The 25,187-nt window shown below is 35.6% G+C and overlaps 1 protein-coding gene and 1 pseudogene across 1 annotated transcript; both read right to left on the bottom strand.

The window, feature by feature from the left end:
• Positions 1–6,259: 6,259 nt before the first annotated feature.
• On the bottom strand, positions 6,260–7,198 carry LOC114041012 (olfactory receptor 4P4-like). The gene has a single exon (XM_027859222.1). The coding sequence runs from the start codon at positions 7,196–7,198 to the stop codon at positions 6,260–6,262; it is 939 nt and encodes a 312-aa protein (XP_027715023.1).
• Positions 7,199–11,430: 4,232 nt separating this feature from the next.
• On the bottom strand, positions 11,431–16,720 carry LOC114041013 (annotated as a pseudogene).
• Positions 16,721–25,187: the final 8,467 nt, after the last annotated feature.

Here is a 25,187-nt window from a genome sequence, read left to right on the forward strand (position 1 = left end):
ATATGGAGACACAATCTAGGAATTTAGAGGTAATCAGAATTTTACCTCTCACAAATCTTACTTGGATTCTTGCTAGCCAAGACAAATTGGTCACTGCTTAGATTAGCCATGAGGGCTTTATCATATTCCATTTCCTTTCTTTGTCTTCATCTTCCTACATCTCTGCAACCTTTGACACAGGTGAAAACTTTTCTTCTCTAATATTTTCCCTGCTTGGTTTCTATGGCAACACTCTATTCTCTTTCTCCTTTGCTTTCTCACACTATCATCTTTTCTATCTTTATGGAATCACCTTATCTTCCATGCCCTGGCACTTTATAAGTCAACGGTTCCCAAAGCTTCCCTCTTATTTCACCATTCTTTATACTATCTTGCTTGCCAATATAATTTTCTGCATTGAGTGCAAATGTCATTTCATTGCAGATGAGCTCGACAACTATCTATCTACTAAACATCAAGCATAAATTCTTAATTGGTTATAGAACATTCCCTATTGTTTATATAGCTGGCAAATCTAATGAAAACTGTGCAAAATTCAGTTTATCTTTCATCCCAAACTTACCCAGAATTAAAAAAAATCAGTCAATGGCAACATTTTTATTCCAGATATCCATAATTGAAAGAAGATTAATTATAATTTCTCCACTTCCCTTTTTTATTTTTTCTACATCTGAAATATCTCTAATATTCATGCCCTCTTACCTCCATATTGGCAACAGAAGAATGGTCCTCTTTACTTTTAAATAAACCGACATCAAATAGTACTGGTGATTATTTATTTATAATATCATTTGAGATCTGTTCATTTGAAACTACTTCATTTCCCAATTTTGTTTTCCAGGATTTCCTTTGAGATGCTTGACTTTGACCTTAAGCAATGACTTTTGTTATTGTTTTCTTTGAATATAAAGCAACATATGGTAGTTTGATCTATATGTCACTGGACAAGTATATGCAGATGACTTTACAGTAAGTGTAGATGACTGGAACAGCCTCTGGAAAAGCTATCCAATATAATCCTAGTTTACCCCTGAAAACAATCTTACATATAATTTACAAAGGAATCTTCTTTGAAGAAAACTCTTATCATGTCACTCCATCTGCATTTCAATGGATACTGACCTGATGAATTCTACCTTTAAGCCTTGTATCACCCTTTCAGAAAAGGAGTCCATATTTCAGGCAAACTAGACTACTGATAATTCATACATTTCCCTCCTCTCATTATTCTTTATTTTTATAATGTCCTTCCCCATCATCTTTTCCTATGAAATTTTTTCCTACCTTCAAGGGCCATTTCAAATATCATGTTTACAATGAAGGCTTCCTTGATGATGCAATCAGAAATGGTGTTTCTGTCCTCACTTCTTATATTACATGTTGGAACTTTATTATCATGTCATTTCATAGTCTATCATGAAATGCAGCTATTATTCATTTAGTGACTATTTCTATTTATTTTTTTCTATTCTCCTTTGGGGAGGGAACAATGTGATCAGGGAACTCTGAGCAATAGAAGTTATTTCTTATCAGCCACAATTGGTTTAATCAAAGAAAATTAGAGGGAAGTAAAAAACACAATAAGAGGTCAAATTCCTAAAAGAAGTGCAAATTTTTTTTCTTTTAAAGCTTTGTGATATGAATGTATGTACATACAACTTATGGAATTAGATGGTACCTATCTAGCCAAGGAAGATCTGCTGCCCTGGTGGTCTTTTCAAAATGTGAGTCAAAAGTCTTTCTTTAAAAGAAGTATGCAGAGCATGTCTATGCATGTGTAATCTGTATCAAATCACTTGCCTTCTCAATGAGGGAGGGTCAGAGGGAAGGAGGAAATTTGGAATTCAAAATTTTAAGAAAATGTTAAAATATTTTTATTATTAATTGGAAAAAATAAAATATTTCCAAACCAAAAAAATGCAGACAATAGTAAATAATTGGAAAAAAATATTAATGACTCCTGACTAGGTCTTATTATAATCATTATCTCAGGCTGATTCTTGCTAGCCTACACAAACTGCTCTTGGACATTGCTACTTAAATTAATTTACTTATCCAGTGACATACAGATCAATCTACCATATGTTGATTTATAATCAAACAAAACAATAACAAAGTCATTGGTTAAGGTCAAAATCAAATATCTCAAAGGAAATCCTGGAAAACAAATTTGGAAAATGAGGCAATTTCAAATGAACAGATCTCAAAAGATATTAGAAATAAATAATCACCAAATCTATTTGGTGTTGGTTTAAAAAGAAAAGTTAGGACAGCTGGGTGATGCATTGGATAGAGCTCTGGCCTTGCAGTCAGGAGGACCTGAGTTCAAATACAGTCTCAGACATATGACACTAACTGTGTAACCCTGGGCAAGTCACTTAACACCTATTGCCCCACCAAAAAAAAAAAAGAAAAAAAGTTGATTAAGGAAGCAGATTAGGTGCAAAATATACAGAAACACATGAATTCAGTATTATAATATTTGATGAAATCAAGGTCTCCAATTACTGTAGTAGATTTTCACAAAAATTGCTGGGAAAATGAAAAGAGGTCTAGTAGAAGTTTGATTTAACAGTTGATAATAAATAGCTATATTGTATGTAGTGCTTGCTATTGAGAGAATTTGATATTATACTATTATATTAATAACTAATTGTTGATATATAATCTAGACTTTTCTCCTATTTCTTCATTAAGGCCCAGCTGTGGTTAAAGTCAGTCTGTGAAGCACATGACTAATTGATGAGAGTACTGCTAGCACTCAAGAAACATGCTCTTCAATGTTGGGCAGGATCCCACTCAACTAGGAGTATAAACAGAATTTAGTCAGAATAAGTCCTCAGCCTGGGGAATGGAGCCTTGTTCTGGTAACCCTTTATTAAAGTTTAGGTTGACCCAGCTTATGAAGGAGAAAACCAATGAGGGAAGTCTGGATGGAGATGGATTGCACTGTCCAGATTGCTTGAGGTTCCTAAGTTTCATGATCAAGCCATGTTCTCAGCAGAAGGAGCTGAAGTCTTCTAGCCCCCTTCTTCATTAAAGGTCCGTCAATAAGGGTTGATTTTCACTTGTCAGGTACATTCTCTTTTACAAAGTAATTTAAGGCTCTTAAGGTCTCCATGGAGGGCAGGGAAAATGTTTGGTTTGTTTATTATCAATTTCTTGATTGCTGGCTAGCCTAACAAAAAATTGATTATTAATTATTCAGAAACTCTGTCTCTTACGGATTTTTATTCATCTACTTAGGTGCTGAGAACTGTGCTGAATACTTGAAAATATGATTTCATTTGAGTCTTGCAACAACTCCATGATGTAGGTATTATTTTTATTCCCATTTTATGGAAGAGGAAACAGAGGCAAACACAAATTAAGTGACTCACCCAGAGTTAAATAGCATCTGAATTTAGATTTGAACTCAGGCCTTCATGACTTCAGGCCTGGTACTCTGTAAACACACACACACACATGCATATGTATATGTATGTGTATATATGCATGTACCTACAGATATAGATAAATATTTATATGTATATATGCATGTATGTTTATATTGTGTGTTTATGGATATATATGCACTCTTATATATGTGATATAAGATAGGTCTCCTATAGGAATATATGTATGTATAAATAGATAACTATATATAAAGATATTGATGTGTGTATATGTATTTATAGGTACATATGCATGTGTATGTGTATACATGCATATATCTATTATGTATTATCCACAGACCTATACACACAATATTATCTCTAATTATATATATATCTCATATACATGTATATATACAGATGTGTTTGTATGTACATGTATACAGATAAATATACATAGACATAAGTGTGTGACATCACACAATAAGCAAATTGACTGAGTAAGGAAAGCAATATCTTTCAAAATAATGAATGGAGGAAGAGATTATGACTATTTAAATGGAGACTCATGAAAGACAAATTAGGCAATTTTGATTTCAAGTAAACTAATAAAATAACCTACTACAGTCCTATAGAACTATTGAGGAAATATATTTCAACAAGCATGTTTCTTGACAGAGTGGTGATAGACTGAAGGGTCAGAATGAGACATATTTTTGGGCATGGCCAAAATGCATTTGCTCTACTTTGTTATGCATAATTGCAAAAAGGCTCTTCCATTCCCTCCCTGCATCCCTCCCTTTTTTCCTTCCTTCCTTCCTCCCTGCCTTCCTTCCCCATCTATCTTTCTACTCCCCTTACATCTTACTCCTGGTGATTTTTTTTAATCTGGTGATCTTGACCTCTTTGCTGTTCCTCAAAAAAGAAACTTCATATCTCAACTCTGGGCATTTTCTCTGAGTGTCCCCCATGCCTGAAATGCTCTCCCTTCTCCTCTTTTCCTCTTAACTTTTTTGGATTGCATTAAATCCCAACTAAAATCCCTTCTCCTACATGAAGCCTTTCCCAATCCCTTTTCTTACTTATTTGTTATTTATCATATGCCGAGATTGTTTTTACATATTTGGATATTTGTTTGTTTGTTATATCCTCCATTAGGTTGTGAGTTACTTGAGGATAGGGACTATCTTTTGCCTCTTTTTGTATCCTCAGTGCTTATAAGTATACCTAGAATAGCTTAGGAATTAAAAAAAAATGTTTATTGACTTAACAGTTATTTCTTCATTTCTAAGAGTGCTTTTCTCTTGGATATGTAAGAAGCAATTTTTGACCCATTTATTCCTCTCCACCCTTGACTCTGTAAAATCAAGATGTTTGCTTCTCTTGGACATGCAAAAACATATTACAGGGCTTGGCCTGAGGTCAGTTAACAGCATTCTATGAAGCCTTTCTGGTTGCCCAAATGGATATTCCTGAGGCTATCCATTTTCCCTTGGTACCTATCTGTATCAGGTGTTGGCAGCCACTGACTTCTGCTAAGGATTTAAAAATCTCAGTGTATGCTTTTCAAGGGATCTGTTGGTAGATATTAGAGAGAAAGAATAGGATTGAGACAAGCCATCAGTTGTACTACCTTGCTTAATGAAGAGGAATTAAAAAGGTAGAGAGATGTTAAGATAGGGGAAGCTAGCATGAAAGGCAGACTGGTGATTTCACAGGTTTACCTCAGGTTGGCCCTGTCCCTAGGTATTACTGACCTTTGCACAGAGAAGCATCTTAGATGTGGCAGAATGAGTCCTGTAATGGACAACAAAGAAGGCAGATTGCCAATCTCTTTTAGCCCCAAACAATTAATTGAATAGGAGTTTAATAAGTGCCTATTTTGTTCAAGTACTATGTAGGTATTCCGGGAGGCCATCTATTTCACTCACCTGGACTCCTTTTTTCATTGAGGACTAGTTGGGTTTTTTAAGTATAATGAAATCTTATAACCTGTTGAGATAGCCTATCATGGAAAACCCTGATTCTCTGCATCCTATTTCACATTGGTGGGAGTTTCATCCATTGGCTATAAAACTAGAGCAAGCTGCATCTTTTACAACTGGAGGGCTGGGACAGTCATACTATTTTTCCTGTTTCAGCATTTCAGAGAGGATGAAGCTTAATCCCAGCACGGGCACCATGAACTGAATGAACTATTGATTTGAGAAGGGTGGCTCTTCCTTCTCCTGCTCTCACTTTTTCCCTGTGGCCCTGAAAAATGCGTATAGGGTATTCCTTTTATTCTGCTTTATTTGCCCTTCTCACATTCCAGATTCAGGGAGTAATGTCCACTGGGTCTAGGTGTTTTAGCCATGATGACATGTAAACCGGGATTTTAGGCAGGATGCTGCATTGAGCCAGTCTATCAGGGAAGACTTGAGAAGCCAGGGTGCCTGGTAGTCGAGCACAATAGGGAGATTGGATTTAAAATTGGTACTGTGCTATATAACAGTTGAGCTAACCTATGAGCCTAATCTCCTTCACCTCCCCAGAGAATGAAGTGGTAAAGAGATTCGTTTATATATTCATTATTATAGCTCTTTATAAAAACAAGTCAATTGCTAATGTTCGAGAAGAACTGTGGTACATTTGTCCAGACTGATGCTTTAGTGAAAACAAACAAAAGGGACTGAAGCTAATGACTACAGAATGCCTAGATAGCTAAAATCCCATGAGGATTCAGGAGAACCCTGGGAGAGTCATGAAATGTAACATTTCTTGGCATTCTCGAGCCTGGCTAGTCAGTGTTATTAAAGTACTGTTTATTCCTGAAAGTTTTGTGATGCAAAAACTTATTTCTTAACTAGGTGGTTGTAAAAGAAAAAAAAATCACACGTTGAAATTCATCTTTTGTATTTGAATAATAAAGCCAAATTTCTGGACCACACCATTCTCATGGCATTCTTCATTTCTGCATTTCTCAGCGTGTAGATGAGAGGGTTCAACATGGGTGCAATCACAGTGTAAAACACTGAGAACTCCTTGTCATTATTTAGGAAACCAGGAGGTGGGATATAAGTGGAGATAGCAGGTATAAAGAACAGAACAACAACCATGACATGGGAAGCACAGGTGGAGAGGGCTTTCCATCGAGCATCTGATGAATGATTCCTAAGATTATGTAATATGATGATGTAAGATGCCACCAAGACCAGAAAGGTTGCCAAGACAACCATTCCAGTGTTAGCAATGATTAAAATACTAGTAACATGGGTGTCTGTGCAGGCAAGCTTTAAGAGGGGTTTTGAGTCACAGAGGTAGTGATCTATTTGATTAGGGCCACAGAAAGGCAACCTCAGGATCATGAGTAGCTGGGCAATGGAGTGCCAAAATGCCACCACCCAGGCAAGCAGGATCAGCATGTTACATCTCTGCCTGTTGACAATCATCTTGTAGTGTAAGGGTTTACAGATGGCAACATAGCGATCAAAGGCCATGGACACCAGGATGAACATCTCAACACCTCCAAAAAAATGAAAAGTAAAGAGTTGAGTCATGCAGCAATTATAGGAGATAGTCCCCCTGGTGTCAGTTAAGTCACTAATCAGCTTGGGTACAATGGTGGAAGTGAAGCATGGATCTGTGAAGGACAAATGCCAAAGAAAGTAGTACATGGGCTGCTGCATCAGATGGCTGCATGTGATGGTGATGAAGATGATGAAATTCCCCAGGAAGATTGCTAAATAGCAGACCAGGAAAATGACAAAACACATTGTCTTCATTTCTTTCTTCATGAGAAGTCCCAAGAGTATAAATTCAGTGACATTATTATGATGTTCCATGTATTGAGAGTAGGAAATAGCTGTCTAGAAGTTTAATTAACCTGAAAACATAGAGGGCATGATAAAGCTTAGCTGGCATCAAATGAATAATTCTTTATAAAGGTAAATTCAATTCCACATTATTACTACAACTCACACTGTATTCTTAAATCAGATCCTCTTTTTCAAATATTTTAAAATGAGAGGATCAAAGATAGTCAACATTATCCATCCCATGGAATATTTTCTAAAATTCATCGTCCAGTTCTTTACAACATGACTAATGTGAAATTATGTTTAATAGGAATGTATATGTAGAGGCCATGTAAGGTTGCATTCTGTCTTGGGGAGGGAGGTGGGAAAGGATGGGGAGAAAAAATTTAAACTCAAAGGCTTATGGAAGTGAATGTTGAAAACTTAAATAGATTGAAAGTAAAAAAAAAAAAACCACATTTGAAAAAGTTTAAAAAAACAAAAGCAAAACAAAATAAAATTCATTGTCCATCCAACATTTCCTTCTTTACCAATGAAATGCATCAATGTCTTTAGTTTCATAAATATAACATTAATTTAAAAGAGATGGCAGTATTTTAAGAATATACTGGCTTTATTTTGACACCAATTGGGTGCTTGCCATACAAAGTTGAGCACAACAGAATTAAATTTAATATATCTGATTAAAAAAAGTAAACAATAAAGAATACATATAGATATTCTTTCTTAACCCAAGGAACATAGATACAAATCTATTCTTTTTATATGGAAAAAAACTAAAAATCTAAACATTAAAACCAATGTGAATATTTTATAATTACTCAAGAAATCAAGGATATATATATATATAGCATGTCATGGTAAGCAAAAATTAAAAGCAATAGACTTTTAGGTCCTTTCCCACCCCACATACCTAAATCATTCATTAGATTAAACTAAATAAAAATAAATTAAATCATTCCTGGCTTTTAAAGCATCAAACAATAGTCAAGTAAGGAGACTAGAGGAAAGACACACAAACACCCACACACACACACACACATACACACAAGGTATACCAAATTACATGCTGACTAGAAATCAAGTGAATATGAATAGATTTTCTAGAAATACTTACAAAGTTCCCAGAAACCAGTGACAAGAATGCCTTTCCATTCTATAACGGACAGCCTAGACAGAAGACGACCCTAATCATGTTACAGGAGCTGAACCATGTCCTATCTCCCATGTATCTCAAAGCTGATTCCTTTCTACACTCACCCCAAGCATTAACTGTCTGTTAGATCCCGGAAAAGGAAATTTCTCCATACATTTCCTGGAGTCATCAACTTCTAGGAAACCAAATACCACCTCACAGACTTTATTCCACCTTTCAACAATATTTAGCAGGTTTCTGTCCTTTTATTGCAAATAAATGTGCTTCTTTTAACTTATATCCATGACTTCTCACTCCACCCTGTAGGACTGAGAGTAATTCTCCCTCAAGTAATTCCTTCATATAACTGAAAAAGGTTGTGATACCTTCTTTCTTCATGGTTAAGCATATCCACTGATTTCAATGGATGTTCTTATGGCATGACATTGATGTTTCCCACCATACTGATTGTCGTCTTCTGGACATTATATATCTTATCGGTGTCATTTTTCAAATGTAAAATCAGAACTTAGCACAATATTCCAGATGCTAAAATATAGCAGCACATGGGTCTATGCAGGCAAGTTTTAACAGGAGTTTTGAGACATATATACAATGGACTATTTGATCAGGGCTACAGAAAGTAACCTTAAGATCATGGGAAGATGGACAGAGTACCACAATGTCACTAACCAGGCAAGCAAGATCAGTCTGTTATGTCACTGTCTGTTGACAATCCTCATGGAGTGTGAGAGTTTTCAGATGGTGACATGCCAATCAAAGACCATGGACACCAGGACCACTAACTTAACACCTCCCAGTAAGTGAGAAGTAAAGAGCTGAGTCATACCTCAGTCAGACTAAGGCAGGACTAGGGATTGTGGCTAAGAATTTCAATCCTTTTCCAAGTGTCCTGATAAAATTCAATTGGAATTTAGTGTAATGTTGCTTAGGCTACCTTTCAATGAAGAGTGTGTGTCCTGGCCTTTGGGGTGTAGTAGATGGAGGTAGACAGAAACAGTGCATTCTTGAATATTCCAAAATGGAATACACAAAAAAAAATCAGAAGCATTTCCTTTATACATTTCCCATCTATATATCTCATATCCCTGTGACAGATCTATGAACTATTCCAATATGGTAAATCACATATTGAACTTTGGAGTTAGAAGAGAATTTGGATGACATGATATCTAAATCCCACCATTTACAGATGAGAAAATTAAGTGTAACATGGTGAAATGATTTGATGATTGTCATAGTCAGTAATCAATGGAGCTGGTCTTCAAAAATAGATGCTCTGAATTCCAGTTCAATTTCTTCCTGCCAATAGATTTTTCCAACTTCCAAAGTAAGAAACAGTGAGATTGTTACTATAGCCTCATGTTAGAATATTTTAAAAGCTATCAGTGGGATATAGCAGGTAAAACAATTCACTTGTAGCTGAAAGGCTTGATTTGGAATCCTAGTTCATTGTGCTATATTTCTTTCTTTCTTTCTTTCTCTTTCTTTCTTTCTTTCTCTTTCTTTCTTTCTTCCTTCTTTTTCTCTTTCACTAACAGAAAGACTTACATATGATGTGTGATATAATAATATTTCTTTTCAAGAGATTACATTTCTCAGATGTAAATAAAAAGGGATTAGAGATTCGTTAATACTTTTCCATTTATATGCTTACTTGATTTGAAAGGAGCCAAAGAATGGACAGCGAGGTGGCACAGTGGATAGAACAAGGGCTCTGGATTGAGGAAGACCTGAGTTCAAATCCAGCCTCAGCAACATAACACTCACTACCTGTGTGACTCTGGGCAAACCACTTAACCCCAACTTCCTCAAAAAAAAAAAAAGGAAAGAAAAAGAAAGCAACCAAAGAATAATTCTGATTAAAATTGTGGGATTTCTTGTAAACCGTTTAGGATGAATCCATTTCCCTTCCTAGAACCAGGGAGTGCTAGGAGGATGACAGAAAGCTGTCCTGCTGAGAAAAGTCTGTAATGGGATGACACCTAGTATATGTTACTATATAGCTTGTAGTTTGACTTTAGGCACATGATTTAATCTCTGAGTCTCATTTTACTCACAAAACAGGAATCATAATAGATACGTGACATATCAGAGCCTCCTGGTGATAGACTAGATAATATTTGACAATGAATTTTGAAATGCATTAAGCTCTGTGCCTCTGTAAGGATCACTCATGCTAACTGAAACTATTTCCACCTAAACTCCTACTTTCCTTTCTCAAAATGTATTGGAGAAGAACAAACTGATGCCTAAAAGAAATATTAATCACATTTCCACAACACATAATAGTTTTAGATAGCATTTTCCTCATAACAACCCTTTTTGCCATATTTTTTCACTTACCTTTTTTCCCATGAGTGAAGGCAGAGAAACGAAGAAGGATTCAGTGATAAGCAATATGTGTGGGAAATAGAGGAAAATATTTTGAGGAGTGTGATAATATAGTGAATAGGGCCTGAGGTTGAACTGAGGTTGCCCAGTTTTGATATGTCTTCCATTTTTATGAGCTGTGTGTCAGACCTTTCCCAAAACCATTAAAGAGTTTCAATTACTTAATCTATGAAGATGATGATTTGAGAGGGAATGCATATAAATATAGATAAACACACACAATAGAGGGACATTTCTGAAATTAACAGAATGGTGCTATGTACAGGAAGGGGATATTAACCTGGGAACCATGGATAGATTTCAAGATGTCTGTGATGTTGGATGGAAAAAGGATACATCTGTTTTTTAATATAATTTATTCCTTTTGTAATCCTATTAATTGCATTTTATACATTTAACATTATTCTCAGGTGCCCATAATCTTTTTCAGACAGCCAAAGACCATCCAGGACACAAAAACAGATTAAAAATTCCTACTCTAGGGAAAATCTAGGGCTCAAGGTAATGAAAATAAATATAACCTGAAAAAGAAAACAAATAGAAAACAACTCCAATTATGTCACGTTATAAGAACCCAAGCATAGCACCTGAAAACCTGAACTGATACCTGAGGAGGATTGTTGGCAAATATCACTCTGTGTGGTTCAAGACAATGACTGATTCTCCAAAAGGTTTTTTTTTTCCCTCAACTTCAAGGAAGCAGTGCTTTTCATGGTGATTGTAACTCATCAGGATGGCAAGTAGGGCTTGTGTTCCATAGACAGTTCCTCTCCATCTGGACCAGAGTCTAGAAGAAAAAAAATATCAATCAGTCATTGAAAGTCTCTGTCTCCACATTAAAGTCTGCAAGAAAAGAACCTTCTAGGAAAGACTTATTGAGTATTACTTGAATTTAAAGGTACATTAGAGTCCAGGGGGATGGGCTCCCGGAGGATTTTCAAAGCAATTCAACATGTAGATTATTACCAAACAGAAGCTGACTTTACTGCTTGGTTAAATAAAATTAGTCTTTTACTTTTCAGTGATGATTAGGTTGCTTCATTAATACACATATCAGTAAGCAGAAATTGTACTTTGACATCCAGTTGCCTTCCCTCTACTTCTTGTATGTGGCATGTCATAAGGATTCTATAACATTGTGTCTGTTAGATGATGGATGTTGACTGGACATTGAAAATACACAAAACTGGGGTTCCAATATCTGAGTGTATCCCAAAAGTATATTTGATACCTAGGAAAATATGGACCTCTCAATAGAAACTACCCTTTTCACCATCTTCTCCTTCCACATAGTCTCCCTTTTCTTCCTCCTTCTCCTCATTCTTCTTCTCTTTTTTTCTCTCCCTGTTTCCCTCCTCTCTGTCTCTGTCTCTCTCTCTCTGTCTCTGTCTCTCTTTCTCTGTCTCTCTCTGTCTCTTTCTCTCTCTCTCTCACTCTGAAACAACATTTTTGTCATTCTTCTGGACACAAATCTTATTCTACTCCAATTCACCCTCTTATCATCTGCCAAATCAATTTTCCTAAAACACATATTTGACCATGTCACCTCCCTATTCAATAAATTTTAATTGGATCTCTTTCATTCTTTACAAAGAAATATAATGTTTCTGATTTTTAAACCTGAACCATTCCTCCATTCTTAGTCTTCTTACACTATACTCCCTTCTAAGTACTCCATGATCCAAGAACACTGTCTACTTTTCTGTTATTCACATAGAACCATCAACATGGAGAAATTGCAGTCACTCATGCCTAGAACTCTCTCCCTCCTCATCTCTGCTTCTGAGATGTTCTGGACTCCTTAGAGTTTTATCTAAATTTCCACTTTCTGCAACAAGTCTTTCCCAGGCCTCCATAATATTAGTGCATTTTCTCTGACACTAGCTCCTCTTTATTCTCTATATATCTTTTTTTATGAAGTTATTTTCATGTTATTTCCCTGATTAGGAAGTGATTTTTTTGAGATGAATGATTTTTTTGCCTTCCTTTCTATCACCAATGCTTAACAAATTGCCTAGCATCTAAGAAGCCCTTAGTACAATGCCAGTTGACTGAGTAAGTGCATACTGTACTCAGTACTCAGCAATGTTGAACTGCTTAATCTCAGCTTTGACTTTCATCTGTTCATAGGTATGGATCCCCTTCTGCTTTCTGTCTCCCTTAATGTTGGACTTTCCAAAGTTGATTTTTTCTTCTCTTCCCTTTACACTCTTCTTTGGCAATAGAATCTACTATCTTGTTTTCCAATATCATTTCTTTGCTGATAGGTAGTATAAACTATTACCAGTCTCATACTATCTCCTGTAAATCATAGGTAGACTTTCAATGGCATATTTAGAATTTCCCTTTTGATATCCTATTGGTATCTCATGAACAGCATGTCCAAAACAGAGCATCCCAATTTTTCCATCCCAACAACCTTCTTTCTTGTTATTTAGTCTTGGTCAATAAAATTCATTCAATTACACTTGACATATTGGTGGTACTTGCTGATGTTTCTCTCATTCTTCCCACATCCAATCGATAACTAAGTGATGTATATGCTATCTTTGAAATACTTGTGAATCCATTACCATTGATTGTGACTGACACCATCAGAGCATAGGCACTATTTACACTACATTTGAACTATTACAATAGCATCTTGACATGTCTCTGGTCTCTTTAGACTTTTCTCTTGCCTCATCCCTATAATCTCCTATTCATTTTCAAAGGGGTGCCTCTTCTGTTCTAATATTATTGTATCACCCTTGGCTTAAAGTGCTTCAATGAATCCTTATCACCTCCTTAGCAAAGTTCAAAATAAAACATGTTCCAGAACTCTTGTAATCCAACGTGTTTCTTTCTTTCTAGACTTAGCTCACAATTCTCCCTACTATAGACTCCTGTGAGATCAGTAATAATACTGCTCACATATCAATTCACTCCAGACTCACTTCTACTTCCATTTTCTGTGGTAGAAGATTATGGAAAAATGGCTAGGAAAAGAAAAAAAAATACCTAAATAAGAAAGGTCTCTCACTTAATTTCCTATATGCACATAACCTTATTCATCTTTGGTAGATTGAATAAGGAACAGCCTAAACAACTCCAAAGAGTGTTGACCCATATAAAGATGGAGACATTGTTATTGATCCAGGTTAACTTTATTTGAGGTAAATGAGTCAACCACTCTACTCTCTAAGAACTTAAGAAGTACTTGGAAAATGTAGAGGTCCCATTTCTTTTCTACCTCTTGTTATGAATTCCCGGACTTCAAAGAATGTATTGTTTATTACATACAATAGGAAATCCCCACAGTAGAATAATAGATGCAGAAAAAGAGTAGGCATGCCTTGGCATGAGAGGAACTTTGACTGGTATTTAATCACTGCTAGTCTAGGTACAAGTACAGTATTCAAGAAGGAGCAGCAATGTTGTGATTGTTGTTTTTCCTCTTCATATCATCCCTTTATATTTTCTACAAAGAGTGATTAAAGGACAAGAAGTGAGGCACATTTTTTTTTAGAATTTTTTCTCTGTGCATGCTCATAATTTTCAATGAGTAATTTCTGTGATGGAAGAAAAAAGAGTGGGGTCAGGACCACCTATTACCTCTCATTCCATTTTTTCATTTGTCTCCAGGTGTGTGTGTGTGTATATGTGTGTGTGTGTAAAACACTGTTGACAGTACAAAAATTTGTATCTCCAACTTGTACCTCAGCAGATGAGTTAATTTTCTTAGACTCACCTTGTGGGTTCCTGAATTGATATTTCTTAGCAGATGATGATGATGATGATAATGATTATAAAGATGATGATGATGAAGTTAAACTACTTGCATAGACTCACATAGCTAATAAATGTCTGTGGTAGGCTTTGAACTCAGTTATTTCTCATTCCAAATCTAGCATCCATTCTGCAGTCTTGTTGACATTGACCACTTATTTTTTTTCTTTGTCTAGACAATGGTGTTAAGTGACTTGCCCAGGGTCACACAGCGAGTAACTGGTATGTGTCTGAGGGCAGATTTGAACTGAGATCCTCCTAAATCCAGGGCCGGTGCTCTACCACTGCACCACCTAGCTGCCCCAAATCTTTCATTTTTAATATGGAAATTAGGGCTCCCGAAGTTCTAATGACATTTTTACAATGTAGGAAGTTTCTTTTGAAAGGATAGATTTACATGAAACTGAGAGGCAAAAAGGGACACAGGAACTTATCTCTTGAATTTCTTTTGTTGAAAGGCATCAGCAGAAAGCAAAGGAGAGTCAATTGGAAAGTGTCATTTCTCTCCTAGGTCTGCTCCTGTCTCTCCTTATTTATGTATTTTTCCGCCATTCTTTGCTTTCTCATCCCTGAAGAAGAGTACTGCCTTATAGAATCCCTTCCTCCAATTTGTCAGTTCTTATTTGAACATCCCTTTTAAAGAAATATCCATGTTAGCCATTTTCATTCAATCACTCCTTTTTAGGCTCTGCTCTTTACTGTTTAGAAGTCTTTTCCTGTCATGGCCCTCTAGAGAGACATACATCTCCCATGTCCTCTCTTCCCAAATTGTCAGCACTCTTTTATATGTAGTCTTTCCTCATTAGAGTATAAGTTCCTTGAGGGCAAGGACTGTGTTTCTTTTTACTTGTATTTGTATCTCAAGTGCTTTGCACACTGCCTGACACAATATTTGTGGGTTTGGCTGAAGTACTTAACAATCAAAGAAAAATTTTGATTTCTTCACAGTTGAGAGACAGCCTGTGCCTATGTCACAGTTCATTTCCTTGTCATTCCTTGAAAAGGAACATATTCTGGTTTCGGGACGAAGAGTCATGTGAGAGAAGAAAAAAAGATAGATTATTCTTTGTGTTAATTCTTTCCATAGTATATTACATGTGAAGTAACTAAATTGTACAAAGCCTGGTGCCAAACACCAACAGTTTTACAAAGTTTTGATGAGGATGTGTCTCTGGTTTTCACCTTGTACTTGATGGATTTTTTTTAAAAGAATACACATTAATGTAAATTTGGTGACACAATTAACATTTCTTCATCAAGGGCATAAATGGGGAAAAATAAAATTAAAACCCATGTTTTTATTTAAATAAAAATGACATTTGGTTTGACCACACCTTCTGCATAGCGTTCTTCATGTCTGCATTTCTCAGTGTGTAGATGTGAGGGTTCAGCATGGGTCCAATCACAGTGTAAAACATGGAAACCTCCTTATCATTTTGCTGGCAATGGGAGGTTGAATATAGGTGGAAATACAGGGCACAAAGAACAGAACAACAACCATAATATAGGAGCCACAAGTGGAAAGGGCTTTGTGCCGACCTTCTGATGAGTGCTTTCCAAGATTGTATAATATGACAATGTAAGATGCCACCAAGACAAGAAAAGTAGTTAACACAACCATCCCAGAATTAGCTATAACTAATATATTAGCAATATGTGTGTCTGCTCAGACAAGTTTTAAGAGAGGTTTGACATCACATATATAGTGATCTATTTGATTAGGGCCACAAAATGGTGACTTAGCTACCATGAGCATCTGAGCAATGGCATGCCAAAAGGCCACCCTCCAGGCCATCAGGATCATTGTGTTACATCTCTGTTGATTCACTATGATCATGTAGTGTAAGGGTTTACAGATGGCAACATAGTGATCAAAGGCCATTGACACCAAGATAAACATCTCAACAGTAGCCAGGAAGTGAGCAGTATAGAGCTGAGTCATGCAACTAATAAAGGATATGATTTCCTCTTTAGCAATTAAATCTCTGATGAACCGAGGGACTATGGTGGATGTATATGCCAGATCTATTAAGGACAAATGACATAGAAAATAGTACATAGGTTGTTGGATGAGATGGCTGCATGTAATGGTGATAAAGATGATAAAGTTCCCCAGGAAAATTGCAAAATAGCAGAACAAGAAGATTACAAAACACATCATTACAAACCACATCCTGGTTCATGAAGACTCCCAAGAGAACAAATTCTGTGACATTGTTCTGATTTTTCATTTCCTTCAAAAATTTTGTGAATATCCAGGAGAATTCTAATTCATCTGAAAACACATAGAATAGGATAAATAATCACCAGCATCATGGCAGATGTAAAGTTTATCCCCAGATTATTCAAATATACAAGGCATTATTACAGTGGATCATTCTATACCTTTACATTTGGGAAAATCAAAGTATATATTTATTTTTTTCACATAGCTCCTAGAAATTCTTTGAAAATTAATCAACTCAACTAGTAACCTTGCCTATGCTACTAAAATTCCTTTATGCATGTAGTTTTTAAAAAAAACTCATAATCTTTAAAATTTGTGACAATTTAAAAAATCTCTAAGATTTTTGTGTTTCTCCATTAGGATGTCAACTTAATATCAAAACTTGTTAACTATGTAGTCTTAATCATGACAAAGCTAAAGTCTATACACTGATTTATTAAAGAAAAATAAGGAAGATACATAAATATTATATATTTATTCTAAATTATTAAATAGACAAAAGAAAAAATATAGTAATGTTTAAGAGAAAATTGAATATTAAACTATTAAAAGTCAATATAATGAAAGATATCCTCAAATGATTTGAAAATGCCTTTGGAATATCAAATATAAATAGGTGGAAAAATATTTTTAAAGTATAAAAATAAATAATTTTTTACCTTTTTCCCATGCCTTCCTCCCTCCCACAATCAATTAACAGTCCATCACTCATTATAGGTACCTAAGGCATTAAATAATTAACACAGGGAAGAAGGAAGACAAAACATAAAACAAAGAACTGAAAACAAATGTAAGTGTCATGTGAAGTTGAGCTCAAAAATTGAATGGCTTCACAATGTATTGAAAAGAATTTTACAAAGATCTCAGAAAACAATGTGGGAACTTTTTTTCTAAAAAGCGCAGACTTGAAGTGGGGTATGGATATATTTAAGCTTTGGAACAAGTGAAGCTGAAGTATTGGTAAGGAAGCCTGGTCAGACTGGATTTGTGGAGCAGAATGAAATGATATGTTGTCTCTTTCATCTCCATCAGTCAATACTTTCTCACATTTTATCAATCTCTTTTTATGTGTACTAGTTGTATCTGTGTTATTCCCATTCTTTTACATGTAAGGGTCTCTCCTCCCTCTCTTCCTTTTTGTTCTCTTCTATTTATTTTCTTACCTTCTATTCTTACTTTGGTTGTCCCATAGGTAAATGACATATTGAATCATTGATTTAAGACTCTGGTACTTCAAGCTTGCCAGGATCTCCAAGAATTTGATCTTCATTTGCATCATCTTCTATTATCCTACTTTAGTTAATAAAATTTTAAATTTCATGCTGTAATTTTTTTGGGGGGGGAAGAACTGCAAAGATCTTTCTAACAAGCAATTTCATAATCAAAAAATTGGAGCCACAATACAGAGACCAACATTTCTAGTCCTGGTGGTCTACAAGAGCCTTGTTTCTATTCCTAGGTACTGTAGACCACAGAAGATTACAGACACCTGGGACTGATTCTGATGGGTGAGTTTACTGTGGCTATATTTAACTTTATTCAGATAATTTGAGATACTGAGTGTAGATGACTGTTGTGCATTTTTCATATTATGTCCTATCACTTACCTCTGTTTGTGTTCATCCAAAGCACCCATGAACTAGATGGTCAGTAAATGAAGAATTATAAATAATTAATGAGAAAGAGGGGGAGAAATTAAGGTTGGAAGGAACCTTAGTGGAAATCTTGTATGGCTTCCCTCATTTTGCAGATGAGAAAGTTGAGGCTCTAAATGGTGAAGTATTGTGTAAGTTCCCACAGCTATGAAGTAGAAAAGCACAGGTTTAATCTAGTTCCTTTGAATTCAAGCCTACCATGCTTACCATGTTATATTAAAGAGACAGATAGAGAGAGAGAAATAGAGACAGAAACAAAGAAGGGACAGAGGCAAAGAGAAAACAGAGAAAGAGAGAGAGAGGGAAGGGGAAAGGCAGACAAGTAGAGACAGAGAGACAATTAGAGGCAGAGAGCAGAGAGTAATAGACTGAGAGGAAGAGAGACAGTGAGAGTGAGTAAGAGAGAGAGACAGAGAGAGAGAGAGAGACAGAGAGACAAAGATAGAGACAGAGAGACAAAGAACAGAGACCAAAAGAGAAACAGATAGTGAAAGAGGTAAAGCAAAATAAAGAGAGAAATCAAACACACACACACACACACACACACTTCATTTATCCATGCTAAATATCCTCCAACTCTGGCATACAGTGAATGATTTTTTCTTCTTTCTTGAGTAGTAGAAAGTGGCTAAGGGATATAGATAAATATTGTATTTTCTCACACAAGAAGAAAGCAAGCTAGGGCCCAACAGCTTGTTTGAAAAGGTGGTAAAGAAGTTGAGCAAAGGCCACTAGGCAAAGATAATTTAATTGAATTGAATTAATTCTGTATTTTTGAGAAACATTGATACTTCCTGACAGAATTTACTTGTGCTTGCATTCCCATCCAACTTAATTAATGAACATGTGATTTGGGGGCTAGGAGTGATCTTATCAGTCAGTCATGCCCTTCAGGGACTGACTGACCCTACAAGAGTAGAATTTTCACAGAAATTGGAAGAAAAGGATAGATCATAAATTAATAATTATTTATTATTATGATATAATATTAATTTTAATCAATTCTATGGGGTATAGTTACATTTTTTATTGATGCTTTGTTGTTATTTTGTCTTTGTGATTTTGTATAGAGAAATTCCGGAGAGAAAAGTCCTCTTGCTAAGGCAGATTGGCAACTATTCTGATGTTTATCATCTTAAAGATGCCTAAAATATCTAGAGTTTAAGTGATTTAACTAGGGTTACACTAACAATATCTGTCAGTGGTCACAATTAAATTTATTTTTTTGAATATGCAATTATGGAACCTCACTGCCTGATACCTTGTATATTTCATTCACTTAACAAGTACATGCCACAATATTATTTGCATGAAATGCTTCCTTGGGCAGAGCATTATGGTGATGCTGACTGTGATAAAGCAATTATAAAGTTTAGATAAAACTCCCTCCTTCTACTCTTAAATCTTTATTTTTGGGTTTTTGGTGAATCAATCAGGGATAAGTGACTTTCCCAGGGTTATGCAGCTTGTAAATGTCAAATGTTTGAGGCTGAATTTGAGCTCAGGTCCTCCTGACTCCAAGGCCAGAGCTCCATCCACTGTACCACCTAGCTACCCCTCCACTCTTGAATTTTAAATGATTCAATGCCCCAAATATTGAGAAAGCCATGGTTAGTGCATGATTTTGGTTCACATTCCAGTAAAATTTCCACCACCCATTAAAAAGCCTTTCCCAATCCCTGACTGATCTAAGGCTCCACAAGTGTGGAGGCCACATAGTCAAGTCTCTCCAAAAGTTTCAATCCTTTTCTTGTCTTAATTATGTCCATATTGAAGGAATTTTAAATGAATATATACAAAATCTGCAAAATATGTTCTAAATTGAGCAGCCTCATAAATAGCGTAGCAAATAGTATAAGACCAAAAACAGTGAAAAGTGTATGTATATAGGGAGGAACATACATTACTCTATATGACAAGGTTGATTCATTCAGGATGTCCTCTCATTAAAAAAGAAATCTGTCAGGAAGCCTATACTATCGCCTCACCTATCTTACCTAACACATATCTATTTAGATGGTGTCTTAAAAAAGGAGTTGCATGATGTCTATGTACTTCATTGAATGGTTCTTTCATCACCTGGAAGAGGAAGAGGTCTTCTTCTGGGTGGTGTTCATTCACTGGAAGGTGTCAAGGGAGACTTAGGGCCAAGAAATATGATTTTTCTCTGAGATAGGAGTCCAGAGAAGTACAATTAGGTGCCCAAAACTTTGGACTCCACATCAAAGCTTGTAATGAAAGAAACTTCTAGGAATCTTTATCTAGCATGCGTTGATTTTCAAGGTATGGGTGGGGATCAGGGGATAGGCTCCCAGAGGCATTTCAAAGCAGTCTATCCAACTGTAGATTTACAATACAGTGAAAAAAATTGGTGCAGGGGGACATCATTTTTTCCTTTTCCTTTTGAGTTCCTATCAGGCATATTTAGCAGGTTTCAGGTACATTTTGCTGACCAGTCCCAATCCCTTCCAACTGTATGCAATATCAAATCAAACTCCTATTTAGAGTTTTAGAACTACATCTGGGAGTTTCATATAACTATAGGAATCTCTCTGTTAGATGGTGCAGAAGGAGACAGAAAACATACAGATTTTTTCTTTCTTTTTTTAGTTTCAGCTGAGCCAATCAAGCCAATACCAAGGGAACCATGGTCAAGTTAAAAGAATTTTTTTTCTTAATCCACTGGCATGTGATTTGATTCCCATTAGTTTAAATTCACATTAGTTTCCATATTGCTCTTTGAGTATAGTCCCAGGGGTGGGGAACATGTGGCCTTGAGGTTACATGTGGATTTCTAGGTCCTCAAGTGTGGCCTTTTGACTGAATCCAAACTTTAAAAAGATTTGATCTGTGGATTCAAAGGGCCACACTTGAGGACCTAGAGGGCCACAAGTGTCCTTGAGGCTGCAGGTTCCCAACCCCTGGAAGTGAATGTGTCACTAATTATTTCCCTTATTCCTGCAGTTCTGTAGCATTCGTCATTTCTTTCCCCTCCTGGCAGAAATGAATGTCTCCCTTGAAGAATGGTGGTGGGAAAAAAAGGCTAGAAATGTCTATTCTGTTTCCCTTTAAACCACACAATGACATCCCCATGTGACTTGTTGGGGTAGCGGTGGGGAACAGTCCTCACAACACATAGAGTCTTGCTGTATATTGCATTTTAAAATTTGTTTTATTAAATATTTCCTAATTACATTTTGATATTGTTCAACTAGATTTGGACATTGAGCTACATTGACTAAGTTGAAATTCATTAAGGATAATGTAAATCCTAGCATGTAGGTTCAAAACATTAATTTAATAAATGCAAAATAAAAATAGATGGTTAGTTCAGATTGTTTGAATAAAACAGTTTTTGGATTTTACTAGTCCATCAGCTTAACATGAGTCATTTTCATGTTCAATTCATGACCCTGTTGAAATTTTAGGCTGTGTCAATAGACGTAGAGCTGCCAGGAACAGGGAAATATTAATTTCAGTGTATCCTCTCTTTGTCAGGACTCATCTACACTATCCAAATCTTAGTTCCTAGGTTTAAAAAGGAGATTGACAGTGGATAGAGCACTGGGCCTGCAATCAGGAGGACCTGAGTTCAAATCCAGCCTCAGACCAAACACTTGACACTTATGAGCTGTGTGACCCTGGGCAAGTCGCTTAACCCCAATTGCCTCAAAACAAAGGATATTGATAAGCTGAAGAATGGTGAGAGCAGGGTGACCAGTATTGTTAGAAAGTCTTATTCTAAGTCACATGAGGACCACATAAAGTAACAGAACATAAAAGACTTGAAAAAGAAAAGACTTAAGGTGAACATGATAGCTTCAAGTATATGAAGAGATGTTATTTGGAAGAGATTTGTATTTTTCTGAGTACAGAACAAAGAACTATGGGAAAAAGATCTAAAGAAGAAAATGTTCACTTGTTCACTTGAAATAAGAGGGAAAAAAAACATACTCCTTAAAAATTAGAGTAATCCCAAAAGGGGGAGAGGGAGGGCAAGATGGGGGAGAAGAGAGAGAGAGACAGAGAGAGAGACAGAGAGAGATGGAGAGACAGAGAGAGAGACAGAGAGAGGCCTTCAAGGAAATGAACATTTTCAAGCAAACTTTTCTCAACTATTTCTCAACATTCTCAACCATTATAGCTATCAATTATATAACTCTTTAATGTTTAGATACTCCTTTAAAAATATTATCCCATTTTATGCTCATAAACAATGCAAAACAAAACAAAACTGAGAGATAGGTACTGTTCTAGATGGGGGAATTGAGACTGATAGAGATTCAGTGACTTGCCCAGTATCACATAGCTAGTAAGTATCTGAGGTTATGTTTGAACTCAAAAAATGTTACAAAATAGCATGTTAAACTCAAATATGTCTTCCTTTCCTATATTTTCCCTATATGTTTCAAAAATATATCGAGGGTTGTTGAGGTCTCTCCCTAATGTCAAATTCAGTGATTTTGTTACAATTAGTTCCAATAATGTTGGAGGTATGAGGTGCCTTTTCATGTTGGGCTACTCAACCTGTGTATTCTAAATGCATACCCACTCTACCACTGATGTGATATATATTTATTGGAGAGTGTTCCACATTTTTAAAAATATTTTTTTCACTTTCATACCAGAAAATATCTTTGCTTTCAGCTAGTTTTAGCAACTGGTAATTGCATGTGAATGCAGTAGTAGGTGTGTTTAAGTTATCATTTAAGTAGTGTTGACTCTGAGAACACCTTGACCCCAGGGTCAACTTTCCTTAAGGAACCTAATCTTTAAGTGAAGATGAAAGAAGGAAAGCTATTAAAGAATCCCTATATCACTCCTCATCTCAAAACCCTTCTGTTGCTCCAAATTGCTAATAGAGAAGGTACAAGTAATTCCTTACTTAAGACCACCAACAATCTGCCACCACTCCTAACTTTCCAACTTTAAATCCCAGGACTCTGCCACATAGATAATGTTCTAGCCAAAGTGGGGTGCTCACATAATCATCATTTCTTTCTTCTCTTCCATCATTTATTGACATAGTTCTTAACTCCTGAAATGTCCTCACTTATTGTTTAAATCTTTGAAAATTATCCTTCCCCTTCAAATAACATCCTTCTCCTTCAAGACATCCTTGATTCCCAGATATGAAATTATCTTAAGTTCTCCACTTCCCTCAAAGTATGTTATGTCTCCATTTTGATAGATTATCACATTTTGCAAAGTAGTTATTTTTTGTTTAATGCCACAGTTCTCAACCTTTTCAGTCTTCAGACTCCTTTCAACTTAAAAAAAATATATTGGACCTGAAAGTTATTTCATTTATGTAGGTTAGCTCACCCAATATTCACTGTTTAGAAATTTAAACTAACAATATTTAAGATACTTATTAATTTACTTGATGTAACAATGAACTCATTTTATTAACATAATATATTTTATGAAAAATCTGTGTTATCCAAAATAAAAAAAAGAGGGAGAATGGCAGAGATTAGAGATTCACCAATCCTTGGCAAAGTCCATCCCATTTTGGAAGTTATTTTTCCTCTCCACATAAAACCTAAATTTACCTCCCTAAGACATTCACTCATTGTTCCTGGTTCTGCCCTCTGAGATCAAACAGAAAAAAAAAAAGTTAATCCATTCTGTACATAGTATAATATATATATATATATATATAATGTGTGTGTATGTATACATATATGTGTATGTTTATGTATATATATATGCATATATATATATACATACATATATATGCTGTATTAGCCTCTTTCATCTGAAAGGTTGCACAGGAACAATCTTAAATAGATTTTTATGCCTCTCAGTGGAAGCTCATATTGTACTTGCATATAGTAGGTCCTTAATAAATGGCATTTTAAAAATTGTATCTTGGTTTTACTACCCTCTAGAAGATTATGAACCTACTACTATTTCAGAACCATTTTATTGTGCTAAGTATGTATATATATATACATATGTGTGTGTATATATACATATATAAACAAACATGCATATATATATTCATAATATTCAGAAGGGGAAATGCACGGTGATATTTAAAATGAATGAATTTATTAATGAAAAAAGTACTAAGCTCTTACAATGTACCAAGCATCTTGCTAAAGGTTGCTAATGCAAAATAAAAAAATAATGTCTTTATCTTTAGAGAGCAGCCATTCTCAAAGGAGATAATAACACATTTTTAAGAAAGTGGGGCCAGCTAGGTAGCATAGTGGATAGAGCACCGGCCCTGAAGTCAGGAGGACCTGTGTTCAAATCCGACCTCAGACCAAAAATTTGTCATTTACTAGCTGTGTGACCCTGGGAAAGTCATTTAACGCAAATTGCCTAAAAAAAAAAGAAAAAAAAGCTGAAGTTAATGAAGCCTATTTTGATTGGGACAAGTTAAAACACTTGTGAGTACAGTGATAGAACTGCAGGTTGACAGAAAGGTGACATAATCAATTTCAAAATATTTAAAGTTTGAATCATTCTCAGACTTTCTACATAAAGAAACTAAAACCTGGGAAGATTAACTGATTTGGCAGAAGTTGTTCAGGTATGAAATGTTGTAGAACAGTTTGAAACTCTCTTGTTGGCTACAGCGCATTCTAAGCAACCTTGCCCATGAGCAACAATTATTCCTCTGAACCCTATAGGAATTATATTAATTGATTAGAATGTCAACTCACTGAGAGAACAGATCATCTTGTTTTCTTATATTTGTATCCCCAGTGTGTTATACAGTGTTTAGTATGTAGTAACTACTTAATAGATTTATATCTCACTGTGTCTCTCTGTCTCTGAGTTTCTGTCTCTCTGTTCCTTGGT

This window comes from Vombatus ursinus, unplaced genomic scaffold (genome assembly GCF_900497805.2).
Source record: "Vombatus ursinus unplaced genomic scaffold, bare-nosed wombat genome assembly UNPS02014163.1, whole genome shotgun sequence".
NCBI lineage: Eukaryota > Metazoa > Chordata > Mammalia > Diprotodontia > Vombatidae > Vombatus > Vombatus ursinus.

Coding starts and splice junctions, on each gene's coding strand:
- LOC114041012 (XM_027859222.1), bottom strand. CDS start 7,198: ATGGAACATCATAATAATGTCACTGAATTTATACTCTTGGGACTTCTC.